The sequence below is a fragment of the Ascaphus truei genome, chromosome 3 (assembly GCF_040206685.1).
Source record: "Ascaphus truei isolate aAscTru1 chromosome 3, aAscTru1.hap1, whole genome shotgun sequence".
Lineage (NCBI taxonomy): Eukaryota > Metazoa > Chordata > Amphibia > Anura > Ascaphidae > Ascaphus > Ascaphus truei.
In genome coordinates, this window is record NC_134485.1 from 186,761,669 (window position 1) to 186,786,203 (window position 24,535).

The window sequence follows — 24,535 nt, forward strand, 5'->3', positions numbered from 1 at the left end:
GATAAGTATCTTACCTAAAGTTTTCCAGAACAAATGTAGTTGAATCGTAGGAAGGGACAAGCTCACTGTGGGGACAGAAAGGACGCCTCAGTTAATTTTCCATACAAGATAGAAAAATCTCATGTTTAACACAAATATAAAATGGTCTGTGTTGGTCTTTTTCTTTTAAGGTGGGGAGGGTTAATAACCTGAACTAGGGGCCCCTTGAGCTGACCCTATGGTCATCCTCACCTCCTGGGACCACGCCTGTTCCCAGAATATCACTCCAATCGTCTGGGAGGGAAAAGAATCCTGATCATGTTCAATCAGGGGGAACCAATAGAAAGCTGCATCATCATCAGGAGGTAACATTGCAACTTTCTATCGGTGACCCATATTTGGATTTATTTCTGTTTCAAAACTGGCACAATAAAAAATAATGAAATATGTTGCGAACCAAGATGTCAGGGAAGCACTAATCAGCTGCTCCCTGGAGGGGATTGCTGCTTTAATGCAATATCTTTGTTATACAAACTACTCTATGTTACACGCTATGTTACATGTTATTCAGTCTAATTGCACAAAATAATGGGCCCTAGTGAAACACTGCGATCGACTGTGTCAGAACACATTGATCAAGGCCTAATGTTTGATATCACAAAGCACTCAGCAAAAAGCAGAGTTGCAGTCAGCTGCCGCAGAACAGAACAACCTTGCTGGAATGGATAGCAATTTTTAACTGTAAAATATAGAACTTGTGTTTAGCTCAGTAGAACATACACAGCACTTTACACCAAAGTTTATCTAGATGTAAATCAATTTGGCTACCTTAAAGTAACATTTGAAAGTGATAATCAAGGCTGTTGAAATAACACACAAAGCTTGGAAAATGTTCATGTACATTCCTAACGATTCTATTAGGTACCTGGTGAAATCTGGGGGGACTGGGGTAGTGACGAATGAAGCCATGGGTTTCCTGTGCACCTGCTGAAACATCATTAGTATCTCAGGACTCTTGGAGATGAGCTCACTCTTACTGCAGGATCGGAGCTGTGAGAAAAGGAGTACAAAAAAAATTCCTTATTTTCTGTTGCCCATTCCACTTTAAATACCAAAGCCATTGTACAGCACAATTCAAGCATCCAACACGTTGTATAAATAAAAGGTAGACTACACACATACAAAAACTTCTGCACTAGAGGAAATACAGACATACCCCGCATTAACGTACGCAATGGGACCGGAGCATATATGTAAGTGAAAGTGAAGCACTACCTTTTTTAGAGCTATTTTGATGCACCATAGCACGATATTAAAATTGATTGTTAATGTTTATCTTAAGTGTTATTAACCTCCCATATCTCTATGTGTTAGATTGCCTGCGCTGACTGAGACCCTCCACGGGATGAGCAATTATCTCTCCAGGTGGGGGGAGTTGGACTCACTCAGTTTGGCCAATCACATGAGAGCTGAGAGTATATGAACCGCCCCGGAACCTCCTCCATTATTCCCTGAAGAAGTATTTCGTATATAAACGCGTAGGAGAGGGCGCGTTCCTTTATTTTCTAATTCTATCCCCATTGCGGCTTTACTTTATTGCACTTGTTCTGTCTGGGACTTGCTCGGGACTTTTTAACCACTCGATACGCTATCAGTGAGGAAAGACGCAGTGAGACGCGACCGGCCGAGAGACGCCGCCAGATGACGTCAGATGCAAGCGTGAACTAACCCGGAAGCGACCAGGAGGTCACCCCTTCCAAACAGCCGGTTGAAGTATCTTCAGCACACGGGAAGGCTTCTTAAAGTGGAGCTGTACTTACCGTTCCTGGATACCAGCAGCCAGAGGGAGGACGTCCTAGATACATCTGTTCGTGTCCTGCTGTCCCCGCCGAGTGGTAACATGTCCCTAACATGTCATGCTGTTTAGTCTGTATATTGATGTACGTGCAACACTCACCCTTATCTTATAAATAGACTTTTTAATATACTACACTATGGTTTTTTTGCGCTGTTTTCTTTCTGTTTCCATTTAGCTTGGTGTGCTGAGCCATCTTAGTTGAACAGCGGCATAAAACCTCACCCCAATCAGGTTGTAATTTATTATTATTTAAGTCACTATCACCTATCACTGATCACTAATGAGCGCAGTTTATTTTTGTTTCACTGTATGTACTGTACTGCAATCGTCATATACGTGAAAAACTGATGTAAATAACACATATGTCACAGGCTCTATAGTCTGCCCGCTTGCGCACAGCTTCGGTACAGGTAGGGAGCCGGTATTGCTGTTCAGGACGTGCTGACAGGCGCATGCGTGAGCTGCCGTTTGCCTATTGGGCGATATGTCCTTACTCGCGAGTGTACTTAAAGTGAGTGTCCTTAAACTGGGGTATGCCTGTACACACAAATAAAAAATATAAAATAAAATTGTGAATGTTTTTCTTCTCAAAGATTAGGAGGCAGCCATATTTAACTTGAGGTTATTCATGACACTGGAAGACTGAAGAGCATGGAGATTCACAGTTATTTCCTGGTTGGAGCTTATTTTAAGCAACGTCAGCCTGTCTATTCATCCACTACTTCTGCACCAAATGTTTGACATGGCACCAGCAACAGGTTAGCGCTGTTGAAGGAGAACCAGCAGCAAGGAAGATTGGTAATCAATGCACTGCAACCTTTCCTCATCACAATTTGCACATGGCTGCCTCCTGACTTCCAAAACAAAAATGCATTCTGCAAATTTAATTTTGCATTGCTTTTATAGTGACGACAGGAAAGTTCAAGAATTTCAAATAATTCTTAACATCTTAAAAAAAGGGGCCAGCCTGCCTTTTACACACATTTAAAGGACTCCAAAATGAAAAGCAACATTCATCTCACCCTTTACAAAATAACATGTTCACAATATTACAACACGGTGTATATCTATGACCGGTGCCATGTGCAAACACCAACAACGCCGCCCCCTCAAAGGCCAATTTTGCCACCCTGGACAAATGCACGTGCCATACCCAGGGTTGTGCCGGCCGTGTGTGTAGGTTCGCACCCTCCCTGAGGAAGGTCCCGTTCTGCGGACCGAAACGTTAGATATATGTGCAAGTTTATTTAAATACAGTTTATTGCCGCTTATTATACCCACTGAGTGCTGAGGTCTCCTTACCTTTGCTGGTAACGTATGATCTATCTCTATCTACATAGATATACATATAAACACATATACACACACACATTTCTATTCCAACAAACCATATTCTCTTTAGTGAAACTAAAAAGCAGCTGGCGAGCAACAGCTTGCAACTTAAATATTCAAAATATCGTTTAAAAACATTGTACGTGTGAAATAACTAAAGTTTAGTTGAGCTTGTACTTGACGCTGTGCACTATAATTCTGGATGATACATTAATGTTTTTGGCGGAAATGCCCTTTTATGGACTTTCCAAAATTGGTCATCTTTAGACACGTCTTGATTAATGATCCCACTTCACAATACAGCAAAGACATGATGGAAAAGTATTCACCCAAAGGTAATAAAGGGCATGAAGAAATGGGCCAATCTGCTACTCAAAATATACCAGTAGTAATTAACTGCTTCAGCGTTGGCATAGTATTGTATTGTATGTCTTTATTTATATAGCGCCATTAATGTACATAGCGCTTCACAGCAGTAATACACGTGGTAATCCAATAAATAACAGATAATATAAATAACAGATCATGGGAATAAGTGCTTTAGACATTAAGGAAGAGGAGCCCCTGCTCCGAGGAGCTTACAGTCTAATTGGTAGGTAGGGAGAACGTACAGAGACAGTAGGAGGGAGTTCTGGTAAGTGCATCTGCAGGGGGCCAAGCTTTATGTGCCATGTGTTCAGAATAGCCACAGTGCTATTCATATGCTTCTTTAAGCAAGTGTGTCTTAAGGTGGGTCTTAAAGGTGGATAGAGAGGGTGCTAGTCGGGTACCGAGGGGAAGGGCATTCCAGAGGTGAGGGGCAGTCAATGAAAAAGGTTTAAGGCGGGAGAGGGCTTTAGATACAAAGGGGGTAGAAAGAAGACATCCTTGAGAAGAACGCAAGAGTCTGGATGGTGCATAACGAGAAATTAGGGCTGAGATGTAAGGAGGGGCAGAAGAGTGTAAAGCTTTAAAAGTGAGGAGAAGAATGGAGTGTGAGATGCGGGATTTGATCGGAAGCCAGGAGAGGGATTTCATGAGGGGAGATGCTGAGACAGATCTAGGAAAGAGTAAAGTGATTCTGGCAGCAGCGTTAAGGATAGATTGTAGGGGAGACAGGTGAGAGGCAGGAAGGCCGGACAGCAGGAGGTTACAGTAATCAAGACGGGAGAGAATGAGGGCCTGAGTCAGAGTTTTAGCAGTCGAGCAACAGAGGAAAGGGCGTATCTTTGTTATATTGCGGAGGAAAAAGCAACAGGTTTTAGAAATGTTTTGAATGTGAGGGGCAAATGTGAGAGAGGAGTCGAGTGTGACCCCAAGGCAGCGTGCTTGGGCTACTGGGTGAATGATCATAGTTCCAACAGTAATGTGGAAGGAGGTAGTAGGGCCAGGTTTGGGAGGAAGTATGAGGAGTTCTGTTTTAGCCATGTTGAGTTTAAGGCGGCGGAGGGCCATCCAGGATGATATAGCAGAGAGACATTCAGAAACTTTGGTTTGTACAGCAGGTGTAAGGTCGGGTGTTGAGAAATATATTTGTGTGTCGTCAGCATAGAGGTGATAATTAAACCCAAAAGATGTTATTAGGTCACCTAGAGAGAGTGTATACAGAGAAAAGAGAAGAGGTCCCAGGACAGAGCCCTGGGGTACCCCCACAGAGAGATCAATAGAGGAGGAGGAGGTATTAGCAGAAGAGACACTGAAAGTACGATGGGAGAGGTAGGATGAGATCCAGGATAGAGCTTTGTTCCGAATGCCAAGAGTATGGAGAATGTGAAGGAGAAGAGGGTGGTCCACCGTGTCAAATGCTGCAGAGAGGTCGAGTAATATGAGAAGAGTGTAATGACCTCTGTCTTTGGCAGCATGGAGGTCGTCAGTTATTTTAGTGAGGGCTGTTTCCGTGGAGTGAGCAGTGCGGAAGCCAGATTGTAGAGGGTCTAGGAGAGAATAGGTGTTGAGAAAATGGAGCAAGCGAGCGAATACAAGACGTTCAAGGAGTTTAGAGGCAAAAGGCAGGAGGGAGACAGGCCGATAGTTAGAAAGACAGGTAGGGTCAAGCTTGCTGTTTTTGAGTAATGGTATAACTGTTGCATGTTTGAAGGAGGATGGAAAGGTTCCAGAGCAGAGGGAGGAGTTAAAAATGTGCGTGAGCGTAGGGATTATAGTAGGAGCAAGAGGTTTTAGGAGATGGGAGGGAATGGGGTCAAGAGGGCAAGTGGTAGAGGGAGAAGAGGCGATCAACAGCGACACATCCTCCTCTGAGACAGTGGAAAAAGAGTCAAGTAAGGCAGGAGGAGAGTTAGGAAGAGGTGTAGGATGGGGGGAAGAAACAGAGGGGATGTTCTGATGTATGGATTCCACCTTTTCCTTAAAATAGTCAGCAAAGTCCTGAGCGGAGATGGAGGAAGGAGAGGCAGCTGAGGGAGGTTTGAGTAGAGTATCAAAGACAGAGATCAGTCGGCGTGGGTTAGACTTGTGCATGTTGATTAGTGAAGAAAAGTAGGCTTGTTTAGCTTGCGAGAGGGCAGAGTTGAAACAGGATAGCATAAATTTGTAGTGAAGGAAGTGCGAGAGTATGAGATTTCCTCCAGCGGCGTTCAGAGGAACGAGTGGAGGAACGCAGCATGCGCGTATGGGAATTTAACCAGGGTCTAGGGTTAAAAGGGCGAGTGCGGCAGAGAGAAAGCGGGGCATGTAGATCAAGAGAGGAGGACAAGGCAGAGTTGTAGTTCCTGACCAGTTTGTCAGGGTCTGTAGCAGAGCTTAGAGAGGAGAGGGAGGAGTGTAACGTGGATTCAAAGTCAGGTAAGTGAATAGAGTGCAGGTTTCTGCAGAACCGGGGGGTAGATGGAGGTGGAGAAGGGGAGAAGCGAGATAGAGAGAATGAGATGAGGTGATGGTCAGAGAGATGAAAAGGGGAAATGGAGAAATCAGAGAGAGAGAAGTTTTTAGTGAAAACCAGGTCTAAGTAGTGGCCATCCTTGTGGGTGCTGGCTGCAGTCCACTGTTGAAGGCCAAAAGAAGAGGTTAGAGAAAGAAAGCGGGAAGCCCAAGGGAGAGAGGGGTCATCAATGTGGCAATTGAAGTCCCCAAGGAGAAGAACAGGGGAGTCTGAATCCTGGCTCTCTTTCTACCTCTCCTCAAAGTGAGAGAGAAAGGCAGAAGGGGGGTGAGTAGAGGTAGGTGGGCGATAGATGACCGCCACATGAACAGGGAGAGGAGAGAAGATCTGGACAGTGTGAACCTCAAAGGAGGGAAAGGCAAGAGAGGGGGGAATAGGAAGAGTTCGGTAATGGCAGAGAGAGGAGAGCAGGAGTCCCACACCTCCACCCCTGCCATCAGGGCGCGGAGTGTGGGAGAAGGAAAGGCCACCATAAGAGAGGGCAGCTTCCAGAGCAGAGTCAGACTGAGTGAGCCAGGTCTCAGTTATAGCAAAGAGAAGCAGGGAGTGAGAGAGAAAGAAGTCATGCACAGAGAGGAACTTGTTAGAGAGGGAGCGAGCATTCCAAAGGGCACAGGAGAAAGGGAGAGAGGAGGGAGGGTGGCAGGGGATGGGTATGAGGTTAGAGGGGTTAACACCAGAAGGAGTAGAAGTTGTATGTGGGAGGCGAGGACGAGAGCAAGTAGAAATAAGGCAGGGACCAGTAAGAGTAAGAGCCAACAGTATTTGTAGGGTACCTGTACATTGCTTCTGATCTAACGAACAAATCAAAGATTTTTGTGTATTCAGATTTGGTAGCACTAGGCAAAATTTCAGGCAGACAACAGAATGGTAACACCATTTTAAAAGTATCAGTCACCACTTAAATATCAGTGGCTAGCAGCATGTCTCATACATTCAACAGGCAGAATGTATATAAATGTCACATAATGGGAACAACATGGCACATTTGTTGTACCGACACCCTACAATCAGCTTGTTACCTAGTAGTAAGTATGGTTAGGGTAAGAAGTCAGTAAGTTGTAATAACGTTTTCAGAGGCCTCACCTGCTACCTACAGATACACCAACAGAATCTAAGGGAGGGGGGGGGGGGGGGTAATTGATGAAGTTCAGGTAACCGGTATCGCAGCTTGATTGGCATTAACGGTCACTGACTTCAATTGCATTTAACGCATGTTATTATCGTTTATTTGTAAAGCACCAACATATTCCAAAGCATGGTACAATAATGGTAAAGAGTGATGTAAATTACATATACAGAATGACATACAAAGCATAACACTTCTTCCCACCTCCCCCCCCCCCCCCTTTCTGTGGGTTTACTAGAGTAATACAAGGGGTTTACAAATTCGGCATGTCCCTGAGGCGGTGTCCGCAGAAGCCCTCCAGCCATATCTTAAGATGGCAATCTTACAGTGTGCAGAGCACAGAGCCTTGTGACCGAGATTTGATGACCCCAAGAGTGGAGATGCGGTCCTAAGGCTCCACCAATATGCAACCAAGGAAAGGATTATAAAAGGCTGCAGAAACAGAGGCTCAATTGAATTTGAAAATAGCTCCATCCAGATTTTCCAGGACCTGTCCAGAATGATGTAGAAAGTGGCTAAAGCGCTCAAATGCAGGTACAATGAATAAAATAAGCCAAACCACTAAACCAGGGTACTAATAAAAATAATATAGTACTTAATGTGCAATAGTATGGGTACTATCCTCCTGAAGACAGGTGGTAGATGGTACAAGCCCACTCACCCTCAGTCTCATCGGCAGGTTCCCCTGAAAATAAGCAATACTCACATCCTGGTGGTAGGTAGGCAAGCTGTGCAGCTACAATTATGCAATACAGGAAAAGGGAGACCAAAAAGCGCACCAGCAAACACGGAGCAGAAAGGACCCAAAACGAAAAAATAATTAAAAGGGCACTTTAATGTGACAAGAGACCCATCCAACGCGTTTCGAACGTCACAGCGCTGTGACGTTCGAAACGCGTTGGATGGGTCTCTTGTCACATTAAAGTGCCCTTTTAATTATTTTTTCGTTTTGGGTCCTTCCTGCTCCGTGTTTGCTGGTGCGCTTTTTGGTCTCCCTTTTCCTGTCCAGAATGACAATTGAGAGGAGAGGGTTGCGATCAGTAGCGGCGATACTTCAGGAAGCGAACGATGGGCCTTTCCATTCCATCCTGTAAACAACCACAATGGCAGACAGATCGAGCCAGTACCTTTAAGAATCTGCAGATTTCCTATCAGCATTGGTTCTGACCCCTAAGGATAGATCGAGTCAACAACAAAGACCTCGGGACGACAACACAGATGACTATCGATCGGCTGAGGGTGCAGTTGCTCGGAGATAAGACCAGAGTCCATCTGTGCTTCTGAGCGACTTTTGTTAAATCTTTTTGCTGTGGTTCTTTTGGAACTTTGAAAGATTTAATTGGAATCCACTGCTGTGCTCTCCAATCATCGATCCGTCACCATATGATGACTATGAGAAGCCTACACCAGCCCTATAACTGTGCTTGCCCTCTCTGTCTTTTCTGCCCCTTGTTTTTTTCCCCCTTTTTATAACTGTTGTAGGTACTGTTCCACCAGAGGCTTGAAGTTGACGTCTATATCTTGGAAACTGGTCTGCCGGTCGGTGGAATAAAAACGACAACCAAGCTGTTTGCGAGCCTTGGCTTCGGCTGGGTTGCAGGTGCGATCGGGGGGTTGAGAATAGAGGAAGGCGGGGTGTGGGGTAGGAAGTAGCCCTGTATGCCCGACGTCAGGCCGCCCCCAGTAGGGCCATATGCCCGCCAGGCCAAGTAGGGTCTGGCCGCAAACTACGGATGAGTGACTGGTTACACATTTTTATTGTAGTTCATTTTTTGTTTTTGGTGTTTTTTCTTTTTTTATTGTCCAAGTTCCCGGAGGGGGAAAGTTCCCTTTTTTTCTTTTCTTCTTTCTACCCCTACCTGTTCCCCACAACCATAAATCTTTTCTGCTCACAACTTTCACATGAGATGGAGAGTCACGACATTGAGAATAGCTAGACAAGCGCCATTGAAGTTCGTATCCATGAATGTTAAAGGCCTTAACACAATGGTAAGCGTAGATTAGCCCTAAAAGAGTTTAGGAATCTGAAAGCAGATATTGTTTTCCTACAAGAGACATGCTAGTAAATATTTACGATCCCAAAGAGGGGTAAATTGATTTTTTTAAGGGAAACACTGGAATCGACAGGGGAAAGAAGAGACCAGCAACTGATCCTGGGAGGTGATTTTAATATGGAACCAGATCCAGACATGGACAAGTCCACTCACTCAGAACACCCACACTCCGTAATGACCTATAGTGTAGCAAAGACATTTAGACTGCTACTCAAAAAATTTGGATTATGGGATGCCTGATGTGGCACACAAAGGACAGAGGGACTATTCTTTTTACTCGCCTCCAAATGACTCGTATTCAAGAATCGATAATATGTTAGTATCCCCGAGTATCTTGGAAGTCTTGGTCCATTCAAATATAGGGCCTAGTACATGGTCAGATCACACACTTGAGGCGATCTTGTTCGACCCCCCATTTACTAGGACGCGGTGATTCCATTGGAGGATGAACGACTCACTATTAAATTACCCAGAGATTAGTACTCAAATTGGAGAGTCGCTTTAAAATTATTTATATATTAATAAGGGATCTGTACAATCAGCAGCAGTATTATGGGAAGTGCATAAGGCCACGATTAGGAGACAGCTCATTTCAATAGCAACGTACAGAAAAAGGATAAAAATAGAGAAACAAAAAATCCTAACGGAAAATAGTACAGTTAGAAGAATCTTACAAGAAAAAAACACATCAAGGAAAGTCTATAAAATCTTTAGTCAGGCAAGAGTAGAACTCAAGGAGTTTACAATTAGAAGAAGAGGTAGAGAAGGCCCTGAAGTGGACTATTGTAATTGGAAGAAGAAAACATCCGAAGCCAGTGCAGTAAGCCAGCAAACAGCAAAGGCAAATCAAAGTAGGAAAGGCTTTATTGGGCACGTAAGGAAACAGGCTTTCCATCTCCTCCCTCTACGCGTTTCATGCCACCAAGGGCACTTCGTCTGGGAGTGGGGGAGGTATGGACAGAACAACATTTAAAAGACCGGAAAACCGGGTGAACACAGGTTATTCCAATTAAATTAAAATCACAAGAAACATGAAACAGTATTAAGTTGAAGGTGATTAACCCATTGACTGTCTCTTTTTTGTTCACCATAGTCAAGTAAACTCACATATGCAATAAAGTGCCAATATCCTTATACTTTATTAATCTCTAGACATAATCGGTAATGTTATTGAATATCATGAATTCATTGATCTCTAAATATGTAGTGTCTAGTCATATGATGATATAGATAGTTACAAGAGTATATCATAGTGAAATTAACTCCCGAGATATATAATCTCAAGGGATACAAAGTTTATAAATGTATGTAGAGACACGGTTTCTACACTGAGTGTCTTGTCAATGTGCAACCCAAGGATAGATTTGTCTCAAATTGAATCGAAGTCTATTATATACACATATACCTAAAGGATATCATGATCTGTAAAACATTGGGATTAACTATGCAACTGATAACAGATGCTATTTTATGTAATTCAAAAGATGGCAATACTCCAATATTAATGGAGGGACTTCTATCCAAAAACGTAATAGTTGTCATGAAAACGAATAAAAATGAAAATGAATTAACTGCAATGTATGTAGTCACCATAATGAATCTCAGAATGACATTAAATTGTGATAAACTAGATTTGTCAGAACTTTGTCGGTTGTATATCTTCTCCATAAATATGTATAGGAGATATTAAAGTGCAGCAAAGTACAGACTGACTATTCAAACAGACAGTATAAGAACTTTCTTTGGATAATATACTAAATCAAACAAATGACCGTAACAATGGAACATTCAAAGGAAACATCAAGGTATAGCCTGTTTTCCTTACGTGCCCAATAAAGCCATTTCTACTTTGATTTGCCTTTACTGTTTGCTGGCTTACTGCAGTGGCTTCGGATGTTTTCTTCTTCCAATTACAATTGCCAACCCAAGATCCAGGACGCCCGCCAAGGGAGAGTGCTATTGGGAAGTCCTCGCTTCAGCCAAATCGTCCGCCTACGATCAAACGGCTCATAAAACGGACACAAACACAGAGGACCTTTTTCCTCAGACCGGAGGATATACCGTACCCCCAGATCCAGCACAACCGTGTTAGTAGTGTACTTTATTGGGGGACCTCTGCTGCATCAGAATTGCCCAACCATGATCACACGGACCGCAGAGCTGAACGGAAACACAGAGGATTTTCCTGCCCAGATAAGAAGACAGGCTACAGGGTTAAGGAACTCTCATATATATTTACCTCTGAGCTCCGATCCATAATTAGTGGCAACTTCCCTCTTACTTCTCTCTCCACATCGACGGCATACATCTTGACTGATTAACACTTGATGTACCAGCTACTTACCGGAGTGCAAGACCGCACCAACACAATCCTGAAGTGGACTAAACAGATGTATTATGATAAAAGGAGATCAAGCTGACCGTCTGTTGGCAAATAAACTCAGAGGGATTAGGTTGAGAACTTTGGTTACAGCTATTAGAACGAAAGGTGGAGAAGTGACATACAATCCCTCTAAGGGCTGTTCTATACAGCATGCGGCCGTGCGTTCCTATGCGAACTCGCGTGCACGTGCCGCATGCTTTTCATGTATATAGAACCGGGAGCTGCAGGTTAGTGTATATGTGTGTGTATGTGCGTGTGCATGGGTTGTGTGAGTGAAAGTAAGACCTAGATAGATTTTTTTAAAGAAAAAAAAAAAAGTTTAAAAAATAAATATTTATTATTTTACAATCCTACACACACACACACCACACACACACACACATCCTCACACACACACACATCCTCACACACACACACACATCCTCACACACACACACACACATCCTCACACACACACACACACATCCTCACACACACACACACACATCCTCACACACACACACACACATCCTCACACACACACACACATCCTCACACACACACACACATCCTCACACACACACACCTCCACACCCACACACACCTCCACACACACACACACCTCCACACCCACACACACCTCCACACCCACACACACCTCCACACCCACACCTCCACACCCACACACACACCTCCACACCCACACACACCTCCACACCCACACACACCTCCACATCCACACACACCTCCACATCCACACACACCTCCACATCCACACACACCTCCACATCCACACACACCTCCACATCCACACACACCTCCACATCCACACACACCTCCACATCCACACACACCTCCACATCCACACACACCTCCACATCCACACACACCTCCACATCCACACACACCTCCACATCCACACACACCTCCACATCCACACACACCTCCACATCCACACACACCTCCACATCCACACACACCTCCACATCCACACACACCTCCACATCCACACACACCTCCACATCCACACACACCTCCACATCCACACACACCTCCACATCCACACACACCTCCACATCCACACACACCTCCACATCCACACACACCTCCACATCCACACACACCTCCACATCCACACACACCTCCACATCCACACACACCTCCACATCCACACACACCTCCACATCCACACACCTCCACATCCACACACACCTCCACATCCACACACACCTCCACATCCACACACACCTCCACATCCACACACACCTCCACATCCACACACACCTCCACATCCACACACACCTCCACATCCACACATCCACACACACACCTCTACATCCACACACACCTCCACATCCACACACACCTCCACACCTCCACATCCACACATCCACATCCACACACACCTCCACATCCACACACACCTCCACATCCACACACACACACACACACACACACCTCCACATCCACACACACACACACCTCCACATCCACACACACCTCCACATCCACACCTCCACATCCCTACACACACACACCTCCACATCCCTATACACACACACACCTCCCCATCCCTCCCCATCCCTCCACACACCTCCCCATCCCTCCACACACCTCCCCATCCCTCCACACACCTCCCCATCCCTCCACACACCTCCCCATCCCTCCACACACCTCCCCATCCCTCCACACACCTCCCCATCCCTCCCCATGCACACACAAGCAGGCAGCAGCGCGAAAAGATGAAGTTCTTCATCTTCGCCGCTGTCTGCTCCCCTCTCCCTGCCGTGCGCACGCGGCCCTTCTATAGAAAGGCTGACTAATGTCAGCCAACTAAAATTCCGCGCACGGCACTATAGAACGTGTCTAAGGTCGCGGGCATGGTCAGCGCTTAGCCTAGTGATTCCCAGCCAGGGTTCTGTGGAACCCTGGGGCTCCTTGAAGCAGTCTCAGGGGTTCCTCCTATGGACCACAGATCACAGGGGTTTTTTGGTATGTATTTTGTAGGGTGGATTGAGAGAGTGGGGTAATTGACGGAAGGTAGGGGCGAGAGAGATTAGAGAGGGGGGCAGGAGGGAGTAAGGGAGGAAAAGAGGAAGAGTGAGACGCAAGGGATAAATATATGCGAGGCGGGTTAGTGAGATGGATGGGACAGAAATAAATGGGTAAATTGTGGGAAATAGAGGTGGCTCGTGAGGTGTGAAATGTTGTGACTGACCCCTGTAATATGTGTCAGCCATATAGGAGTTCCCCGAGATTTTTCGAAATACTTCAAGGGTTCCTCCAAACAAAAAAAGGTTGGAAAATCACTGGCTTAGCCGCTGACCCGCGCTCACGCTCGCCAGTGAGCCCCTGCAGCCGCAATGAGCGGCTTTAGCAGGGGCTCGCGCACGCTTCTGCAGGTGTGCGGAGGCGTAGCACTCAAAAAATTTTTAGTTTGCGCGCTGAGGGGAGCGGAGGGCCGGTCACTGGCCCGCCCCCGGACGGCGTGCGCAGTAAGGCCAGGGAAAGCACCCGCTTTCCCTCAGCCTCCACGCACCTGGCCTAAAATAGCAGAGAAATTTGCTGAATTCTATACGGACCTCTATAACCTAGATAACTCATCCCCAACCTCTAAGATCCCGGCCGTGTCCCAGATAGAGGATTATCTTAGAGAATGCAAACTTCTGAAATTGACAGAGGAAGATCACAAAATTGTAAACGCAAAAATAACTCAAATAGAGCTAACAAGGGCGGTTGGCTCACTGAAGCCATCAAAGGCTCCTGGCCCAGATGGTTTCTCAAATTTGTATTATAAAAATTTTATAGGAATCCTAGGACCATGTTTATTAAATGTATTTAACGATTTTCTAAGTGGAAAACAAATCCCCTCACAGATCAAAGCTAATATAGTGGTGATCCCCAAAGAGGGTAAGGACCCTTTTATGTTGTGGCAGCTATAGGGTTCCAACTACAACACACATCACTGCGAAATGCTCAAAGAACTAGATTGGTCATCACTAGAGTCTAGGTGCAAAGTTCATCTTTCCTGTCTTGCCTTTAAATTCTTCGTGGGCAAGCTACCCAGCTATCTGAACAAGCTCCTCATCCCTACCACATGCAGCACTTATCACCTGAGATCAGACTCCAAAAGACTATTCATGGTCCCAAGGCTCAACAAAGTATCCGGACGTTCCTCCTTCTCCTACCGTGCACCCCAAAACTGGAACAACCTACCAGAGACTCTCACATCCAGCACCAGTTTAAGTTCTTTCAAATCTAAGGCTGTCTCACACTTTAATCTGGTCTGTAACTGTTTCATACGCCCATAATATATATTTTCTTTAACTGTGCACGCAATGTCTTGTATATAATGTATACCCTGTTCATTTATGTAACTGTATTTGTAACCATGTATTATTTGTTTTACTCTGTGCCCAGGACATACTTGAAAACGAGAGGTAACTCAATGTATTACTTCCTGGTAAAATATTTTATAAATAAATAAACAAGACTAATCTCACTGCTTAACACGGACTTGAAAATTTATAGAAAAATCCTGGTTAACAGGTTGAACCCAATACGTCCTAGGTTAATCAATTATGACCAAGTGGGTTCTGTGAGTGAACGCCAGGCATCAGACAACACAAGGAAAATTATCAATGTGATTGAACAGGCCCATAAATCTAAAGTGAAGACAGTGCTGTTGAGTCTGGATGCAGTGAAAGCGTTTGATAGGATAAAATGGGATAAAATGGGATTTTCTAGATAAAACGCTAGAGGCATTCGGGTTCTATGTTTTTTTTCTTTTACAGGGGGCTGCGCCCTTTGCCCGACAGCCACCCTGAAAATGTCAGGAGGGGAGAGCAATCTAATAATTAAAAATGAAACTAGACAGGGGTGCCCTATATCTCCTCTTCTTTTTGCCCCGACAAATCGAGCCTCGTGCGGCAACAATTAGAGCCTCCCAAATATACAAGGGATTAAAATAAAAGACGAGTGTTATAAAATATCACCCTTTGCGGATGTTATTCTTACCATTTCTAACCCTCTGGTGTCCCTTCCGAATTTACAATCCACCCACTGTGGATTCAGAGATATATCAAGATATAAAGTCAATGTAGGGAAGTCAGAAGCATTAAATCTAGCGCTAACGGAAGGCCATTTTGACTACAAGTGGAAAAAGACCCATTTAAAGTATCTGGAGATCTATCTCACTAGAGACTATAACTCACTATATAAATATAACCACCCTGAGCTTTTCTCCAAGATAAGAAAGGATCTACAAGCCTGGAATTCCCATTGTATCTCCTGGCTAGGGCGTATTCCTGCCGTTAAGATGAATATCCTCCCCAGTCTTCTGTACTATTTCCAGACATTACCAGTATCGCATACAACCATAAAAGAGATTAAAAATCGAATTATGCAATTTATCTGGAATCAAACAACCAAGAGTAGCCAGATCAATTATGATGCAGTCTAAGGCGCCAGGCGGTATGGCAGTACCAAATATTTAAAAATATTATATAGTATCTCATTTGAGACAAATGGTGTATTGGAATTCCCCGGGAGGGACTTATGCTCTGGTAGATTTGGAGAGCTCGCTAAAAATCCCGGTTGGTCTGCCTTCTTTGCCATGGTCAAACCCCGGGGTTGGTACTGGGAATCACTCAGATCTCATGGTAATCGAATTCTCTAAAAATCTGGCAGCTAGCAAAAAAAAGAAATATAAAGGATGGATGTCAACCCCATCCAGATTTATTCCCCTGTTTGGTAATCCAGGGTTCCTGCCGGGACTTCAGGATCAGGATTTTGAACCCTGGAGACGGATTCTAGAGATGAAAATCTATTAGAAAAAGACGAGCTGATGTCTCTTAAAGATCAGACTAGAAAATATGGTCTAAACCCAACTGAGATGTTCAAATATATCCATGTTCGACAGGGTTTTTATGGGGAGGAATTCCCCGGTTATACACGATTCGAAGATTTGTGCAAAACAAAAAAAAAGGGTCTGATCTAATTTCTCTACCAGGGGGTTAACCCCCCCCAAGACCCCCCACCCCCCCCCCCAAAAGGATACACCGGACCATAAATATATGGATCAGTGGGCCCTGGACTTCCAGGCTGAAATAAGACGTCATGAAGAAGACGTCATCAGTGACGTCGAAACGCGTTGTCAGCTCACAGCAGCTGGGGCAGGAGACAGAGAAAGCGCAGTCCTATCCAGAGAAGCCAGGAGACGTCTACAGAGAACGAGATCGCGTGACCGGAAGTGACGTGTCGGGCTCGATGGATGCGGAAGAGATTGCTGGCGTGTGCCGAGAGAGGGAGCGGTGAGACTGTACTGCACCACTACATTGTCCTTGCCTTTTTTCTGCCTTCAGATGGTAAGCCTCCATTTCTGAGCCTTGGTTTATCTGTACATAAAGTATTGTGTTTGATCTGCACTATGCTTGTTTATCTCTTTGTCCGAGATTGCTGACTACCACCACGAGCGGCTACTTACACCTGATTGGTCTCCTTATTGCCTGAATATTCCTGCTCTATTGTGAGTAGGCCTTTTTGGAGATTATATATATATATCTTTTCACTGTTGTAGCATTATTGCACTATGTAGAATTTTTCTATTTTTCATGGTCCCTACTTCGCTCCCCTGGATTTTGGAGAGTTGCTTATGTGAAGACTTTTGGAACAGTCTTGCTGAGGGTTTGAGTGAAGTCGGTCCTTTTCATTCTTTAACTGTGTGTTTCACTGTTTATTTCACATTATCACTGTATATTTTATTTTTTATATTTTATATTGATCACCTTATTTTTTATCACATATTCTATAGGAATTGAATCACTGTAATAATTTGGGAGTGTTTGAGCGCCATCTAGTGTTTAATAATGAAATAACAGGAGGACTGGGAAGATATGGGACAATGTAGGCAAAACCTCTGTATGTACAGTAACGAAGCAGAATATTTATAACATTTTGCTGCGTTGGTATTACACTCCCAAGAGGTTAAAGCAAATGTTCCCGGAAGCTACCGATAGATGCTGGAGGGGTTGTGGGCAGATAGGGGATCTAGCGCATATTTGGTGGTTCTGTCCAGTTATGCAGACATATTGGAGGACAGTCCTAAAATTAATAGAAGAGTTGACGGGGATTAAGATGCCACTAGACCCAATCTTAATTATCCTGGCTAGACCCATGGAGGATGTGAACCACTATACAGTTAAACTGATTACGCACATTTAAATGGCGGCTAGATGCGCTGTAGCAGCAGCGTGGAAGAAAACACTTTCGCCCTCCAGAAGAGCGATAATCAGAAGGGTTAATGATGTTGTTGAATGTTGGATGTTAGCCAGATAGGCTTCCTTAAAATGGTGAATTGGAAGAGTCTTCCTCCACCCCTCCATATGTGCTTAAATGGCTTTTGCTATAGAGCTAGAGTATGTTATGTATTAAAAAAAAAATCCATGCTTCAATAGAGAAAAAGAATACTACTTTTTCACCTGATGCTCCACTTCTTGCAGTAGAGATTCCAGCAACTCTGTTTCTTGAGTCAGGGATGTTTTCTGACCTAAGGGAAAAATATATACATCTATATAAACAATCAGAAGAACTATCCTACTAGGAATATTTTTACATTTGTTAGTGGGGGGGGGGGGGGGGGGGGAGGGGAAGAAAGCACTATGTTGTAAAGACATTTAAATACAAGTGTATGTACTGTATAGTCAAATACAAAATGTATTTCACAGGGATAGATTTATTTTTAATACATTAAACAGGTCAACGCCTTGTCAAATATTAACAATGAGGAAAATACGCTTTCATTGCTCTATCGTACTGCTTCATATATGATGTATGGAAAAGCTGGCTTGTTTATTTACAAGGCATGATGAAATTGCCCCCTATGCATCAGTTCGGTTTGCAAATGACTTGGGATGTAAATTCCATAAATAAAAACATGTTCAGCCTAAATATAAAAGAATGCATGTGCTCAAAAAGCTTTTGATGGTTCTTAGCAGAGCATTTGAAGTGGCTCACAATATAAACAAAAAGGTATAGAATAATCGATACCCAAGTTTTCAAATCAGGCCACTTCATCTTGTAAACCTTATGGACGTTTGGGCAGATTTACCTGCTCTTAAATAAAGGTCAAGTCTGCCATTACCCCTACCTGTCAACGATATGAAGTATTTATTTATGTATGTACAGTTTATTGTACCAATCCTATGTTATTATTAAAGTATGTAAAACTGTGATTTACAGCTCTGTTAAGAGGGTGGACCAGCAGGGGTTAACTCTTGCAAAAAAAGCTGTAATCACATGTTTGGTATTTTAGGCCTGGACACTGATGGCATTAGGCCAGTTGCTGAGGAAGTCGACCACCTGCCGAGTGGACTTGTTCTGAAAGAAAGCTGTAAGCTATATATGTATTGTATGACTGTGGATGGGAACTTGTGTGGGCCTACATCTTGTGGACTATGTTAAGGCTAGGAATGACCATATTTGGGCATGCCATTTTGGTATCATCTTCAGCCCATGAAATCTCATCAACCTGGACTGGGGCTGTATGCAGAGACCAGGACTATTGTTCCTACCCAGACTAGCTGGCATCTCCCTGATTAAGACAGGGGTATAAATACACCTTCTCACCCGCCTCAAGAATGATTAATTCTGGAACAGAGACTGTTGCCGTTCCTTCAGGACTATGAGAATCGTCCACCAGCTTGAGTGATGAGGCGGTGGAGGTTCAAGTGTGCTACCCGCAGTGTAGATGGGTATGCTGGCAGACTGGGTGTGCGCTAGAGGACATGGGAAACTACGGCAGCTTTGCCAAATTATGCGAGGATACTGACAATATTGGCGGGTATCTACGGTCCTTTGAAAACCATTGCGAGATGCAACAACTACCCAAGGAGAATTGGGTCACATACCAGGTCCCGCAGCTGCGTAGAAAAGTAGACATGGCGCACAGAGAGGGACCGGGAGGATGCAAAGGACTACCCGGTTGTAAAGGAGATACTCTTGGCCAGAAATGCCATTACACCAGAGACCTACCGGGCCAAGTTCAGAGCACTAAACAAAAAGATACCGAGACACTCCTCAAATTTATGTCCTGGTTGGAGCACCAGTTTAAACGGTGGATCGCCGGGTGTGATGTGACCACCTTTAAGAGACTCTCCATAACTTTATGGTCAAGGAACAAAAGTTCATGTTAAAATGCTTACCCGAGGTGCGGGAATGGGTCACCGACTGCAAGTCGTTCCACGCGAGGCAAGCGGTCATCTTAGCAGACGACTTCGTGACCACTCAGCCCAAGCTCGACCCGAGTTCGACATGTACGGCGGTGTTTCGGGTAGAACCAGACAGGGCAAATGAAGCACAGCTGCCCCAACCCTATGTTGTAGGGGCCGGACAACGCACCACAGCAGCACGTCCATTGCCTCGGCAGGCAGCCCGGATGACCCAGCACCATCCCGTGTTCCCGATGGCGGTCGCAGAGACCAAAAGCGACCAACCCCCTTCTCCCAGCCGGAGCAGACACCCCAGGTTGCCACGGTCGGTGTTGTTCCCACAGACGGCAGGATAAAGCACCTCAGACCGGTGCCCATTGGGGATCGAATGACTGTAGGTATGCTCGACTCCGGCGCTGCTGTCACTCTGGTTCAGCTGGATATGGTTGGGCCAGAGCACCTTCTACCCAGGGAAGGGATGAGGGGGACCCTGGAAGCTGGGGACAGCAAATCCCTCCAGATGTCTTGTGCACGGGCCAAGGCATCCGCGATATCAGCATTTTTCCCGGCTTAGATGTCGCAGTGTTGTGCAATGAACTGGGTCGGCTCCGATGCAGCTACGAGGACGACCAAGCTGTAGCCCCAGTGACTCAGATCCAGTCGCCAGGATCCTGTCCCAGAATCAGGTTTTGCTCAGGATCTCAACCCTGAACCCACCACTCCCTGGGCCTTGAAGCCTACAGTCATGGATGTTCATTCCAGAGGCGTTTGACCATGTAAAATGAGGAGCCCAACTTGACGGTGAACGATATCCCAGACTTTATGACTAGGGCCAGGGGGCCGCAGCAGCCAGGCATTACTGGATGCCGTGCAGACGGACCCGAGCTTGGAGAGCAGGAGGCGTGCTGCTGAACCGTCAAATTATGTGGTAGCTCTGGATCAAGAGTTAGGTAGGCAAGGGAGCTACTACATAAATATGCTGAAGTAGTACCATACAAGTGAGCCTGTGGCTGTGTGTAGCACACCATTGTGAGACACGGCGAGCAGAGCTCTGCCCGATCTTCTAGGGAAGGCTTGGCAGGGAGGCTCTGTGTAAGACGTGGGGATTGGGCCCCAACTCACCGCTCTCCAACGGGAGCAGGCACGAGAGTTGTTTGGAAGGTATGGGGTCTGTTCACAGACAAGCCAGGGATGGAATTCACTAATTATCCAGTCAACACCGGCGATCAGAGGGCCCCTCCGTAAGTCCCCGTACAGGGTGTCTGTGGAAATAAAGCAGAGCCTAGAGAGGGAGATCTAAGAGATGGGGGGTGATCTCCAGGTCACAGAGTCCCTAGGTTTCGCCAGTAGTTTATGTCCCCAAAAAGAACGGAACCACCCGGTTCTGCGTGGGGTACCAGCTGTTAAATGTCCCGACTGTCAGGTGCTTGTTCCATGCCATGAATGGCCCTGGCATTTGGGATGAGGAATGCGCAGGTTACATTCCAGCACCTGGTCCATCACCTGCTCGAGGGAATGCATGGGTGGCCTGGGCGTACTTTGACTACCTGACGGTCTTTAGCAACACTTGGGCTGACCACCTTACCCATATAGCAGTGGTCCTAACCCGCATTAAGGAGGCCAGACCTACGCTAAAGCCAGACAAGTTTCAAATCAGGATGGTAGAGATCTTATACCTCAGGTCCAGGATAGACAGGGGCATCTGAAGCACGAGACCCTGAAGGTAGAAGGCATTGTGGGGTGGCTGGTTCCCAAGACACAGAAATGGGTACAAGAGTTTCTGGGGATCGCCGGGTATTACCGCAAGTTTGCACCCCACTAGTGCCCTGGCCACACCCCTGACAGATACGACCAAAAAGTGGCTCCCTTGCACGGTAAGCTGGTCGCCGCAGTGTGACAGCACCTTCTCTGCGGTCAAGGCAGTCATGACAAGTGCTTCTATCTTGGCAGCTACCAACTAGGACAAGCGGTTCCAGATTCAGAATGATCCCTCTAACTTTGGCATTGGCACAGTACCGAGTCAGGTGGGTACCGATGGGGTCAAACACCTCTTCGTGTACCTGAGCCGCAAGTTGCTAGATCGGGAGGTGGCCTATGCTACGATCAAGGAGTGCTTGGCCATAGTGTGGAAACTCCAGCCATATGTGTATGGCCGCCCTTTCACTGTCATTATGGACCACAATCCCCTGAGCTGGTTGCAGTAGGTCTCAGGAGATAATGCCAAGCTGTTGCCGTCGAGTCTGGCCTTACAAGAATATGACTTCACCGTACAGCACAAGAAGGGGAGTGAGCATCGAAATGCCGATGAACTTTCCCAGTAGGACAATTCGGGGCCAGCAAAGCACCGACCTTTGAGCGTCGATCTTGGGGACGCTACCCCAGAGCTCTCCGCTTAGGAGGGGAGGTGTGACGGTAGGGGTCGATTTGGCTGCTCTTAAATAAAGGTTAAGACCGCCATTACTCCTACCTGTCAACAATATAATGTATTTATTTATGTATGTACGTTTATTGTACCAGTCCTATGTTATTCTTAATGTAAAACAGTAATGTACAGCTCTGTTAAAGAGGGTGTACCTGCAGGGGTTAACACTCTTGCAAAAGGACCTGCCATCACATCAGAGTTTGATATTGTAGGCATCAACACTGATTGGATTAGCCATTGTTGAGGAACCAGGGAGAGGTTGACCACCTGCCATGTGGATTTGTTCTGCAAGAAAGCTGTATGCAGTATTGTATGACTGAATGGGATTTTTGTGGGCCTACATCCTGTGGACTATGTTAAGGATAGGAATGACCACATTTGAGCATGCCATTTTGGGCTCCCTGGCCCACCTTCAACCCCAGTAATTTCAGCAATCAGGTCTGGGGTTGTGTGCAGAGACTATTGTTCCTACACAGACTAGCTGGCAATCTCCCTGATTGGGACAGAGGTATAAATACACCTTCTCCACAGCCTCGAGAGTCATTCTGGATCTGAAAGCCTTTGTGAAGGCTGTGTGCTGACAGAGGTGAAAGCTGACGAAGTTAGCAGAAAGGAGCCAAAGAGACCCAGTGCAGGGGTCTGGAGCATCCAGTGGAGCTGCGGTCTGTGTGTGCAGGGTCGGCATGAGCTGTTTGGAGTGAAGCAACGGCGGGAAATTTAAAATATCTAGTTAGCAGAAAGCAAGACTGCACTGCTCATACTACCGACAGCGGCGCAAGTTGGGAACAAGTATCGGGGGAAGGTTCTGGACGGAGGTCCACGCACCTAGGATTATTGGCCGTTCCCCCAGTTGGGGGAGTTTGTGTGAGTCTTATGTACTGGGCGTTTGTGGAAACTTTTTTCCAATAAATTAACTATTGGTCAACTCTACAGTTCTGTCTAGTGTACTGATTCCTAGTGTAATAATCCTGCCTCCCATTACAAACCTAACTGACTAATTGAATATAATTACATAGGTGTACATTTAATGGAGCCTGTAGAATGCAAGTTAGAGAAGCTATATATTCATGCTTTCTGGTGCTGGAAGACACCTTTGAGCCATATGGCAGAAGACCGCTTAATTCAATATTATTTAACTACTCAAGAGTTGCTTGACTGAAGTGACTACAGTACATTGCCATACCATTTGTTTTGAGTCTTTTCTGCAACCAGTATCCCAACGACCATAACAAAGTTAAGGAGCACACCAAATATTGTATATCCAAATGCTTGAACTTACCCATGAGTGTGATGAGTTTGTTCTTCAACTGCGTGTCTAGTCGTGCAATCATCATCTCTACCGCATTCCGGATTTCTCGAACACGCTCATCCTTTGCGCTGCGCACGGCCTCTACATTCCGTTCCTGCAGAGGGGGTCACATACCAGTCATTCAAGGATTACAATGGCAGTCTCACATAGAAGGCAGAAACATTTTTGAGGGTAAAACACTTCATTTTCAAGTTTCAGATTATACAACAAACCCATTTGAAAATAAAATGGCAGAAAATCAATATTCACAAAGAACTGTAGAAATAAAATTAAACTCAAATGTCCTATAAGAATGCAGGAAGAATGCAGGAAGAAAAAGGAGAAAGTTATAATAAATCTTCGTCACTTCAATTTAGATAAGAACATTTGACATTGGTAAAATTGTCACTAAATACAGAAATTATAGTTACTGGTGTCTACCATTGAAACATAGGACTGAATAGATAGGTCTTAATATTTGGAATTTGCATGGGGCCTGAATGGCTTACAATTTGACTACTTAAATTTGACACTACTGACGTAGTGCGTCAGTTTCTCCAGTCATCACTTCCCATAATCTGGACTTCCAACTATCTATAGGTGGTGTGGTAGGATGCTTCCAATCCTGCTGCACTATTAAATATAGAACTAATGATTTTTTAACGGTGTAATCTTGAAGGCAATGTCTGTTTTATAATATAACCCAAGGGCCATTAGGGACAACAGTAATGATCATTTTCATTGTAAATGGCGTTATAATGGATATTGCCATCAAATTATGCTTAATTGATCTCGTATTACCACACTTCCTCTTGCACAGATTTGAGACTTCTGGAAAGAGGCAATGTAGTCCCAACAGGGGTATGATGCCATTCATATATTTGTGATAGATTTCCAAGAATTTGTGTAGCTATTGAGGATGAGCTTGTCACTTCCCACATTTTAGACTATTCCTCAATGTTAATTTTGGATCCTAGTCCCTTTTCCCAGGAAATTGCAAACGGAGGCTTGCATGCCCATAATAGC

General features: G+C 45.1%; 1 protein-coding gene across 2 annotated transcripts in view; it reads right to left on the minus strand.

Moving 5' to 3' along the window:
* Positions 1-24,535, minus strand: part of TRIM37 (tripartite motif containing 37) — a 116,139-nt gene that overhangs the window by 75,194 nt on the left and 16,410 nt on the right. For both annotated transcript variants that reach the window (XM_075589780.1, XM_075589779.1), the window contains exons 7-10: positions 23,501-23,624; positions 18,072-18,139; positions 905-1,029; positions 15-65 (exon numbers count right to left, since the gene is read on the minus strand). In XM_075589780.1, the coding sequence (XP_075445895.1) occupies positions 15-65; positions 905-1,029; positions 18,072-18,139; positions 23,501-23,624 (368 nt within the window). The remainder of the gene's footprint in view (positions 1-14; positions 66-904; positions 1,030-18,071; positions 18,140-23,500; positions 23,625-24,535) is intronic.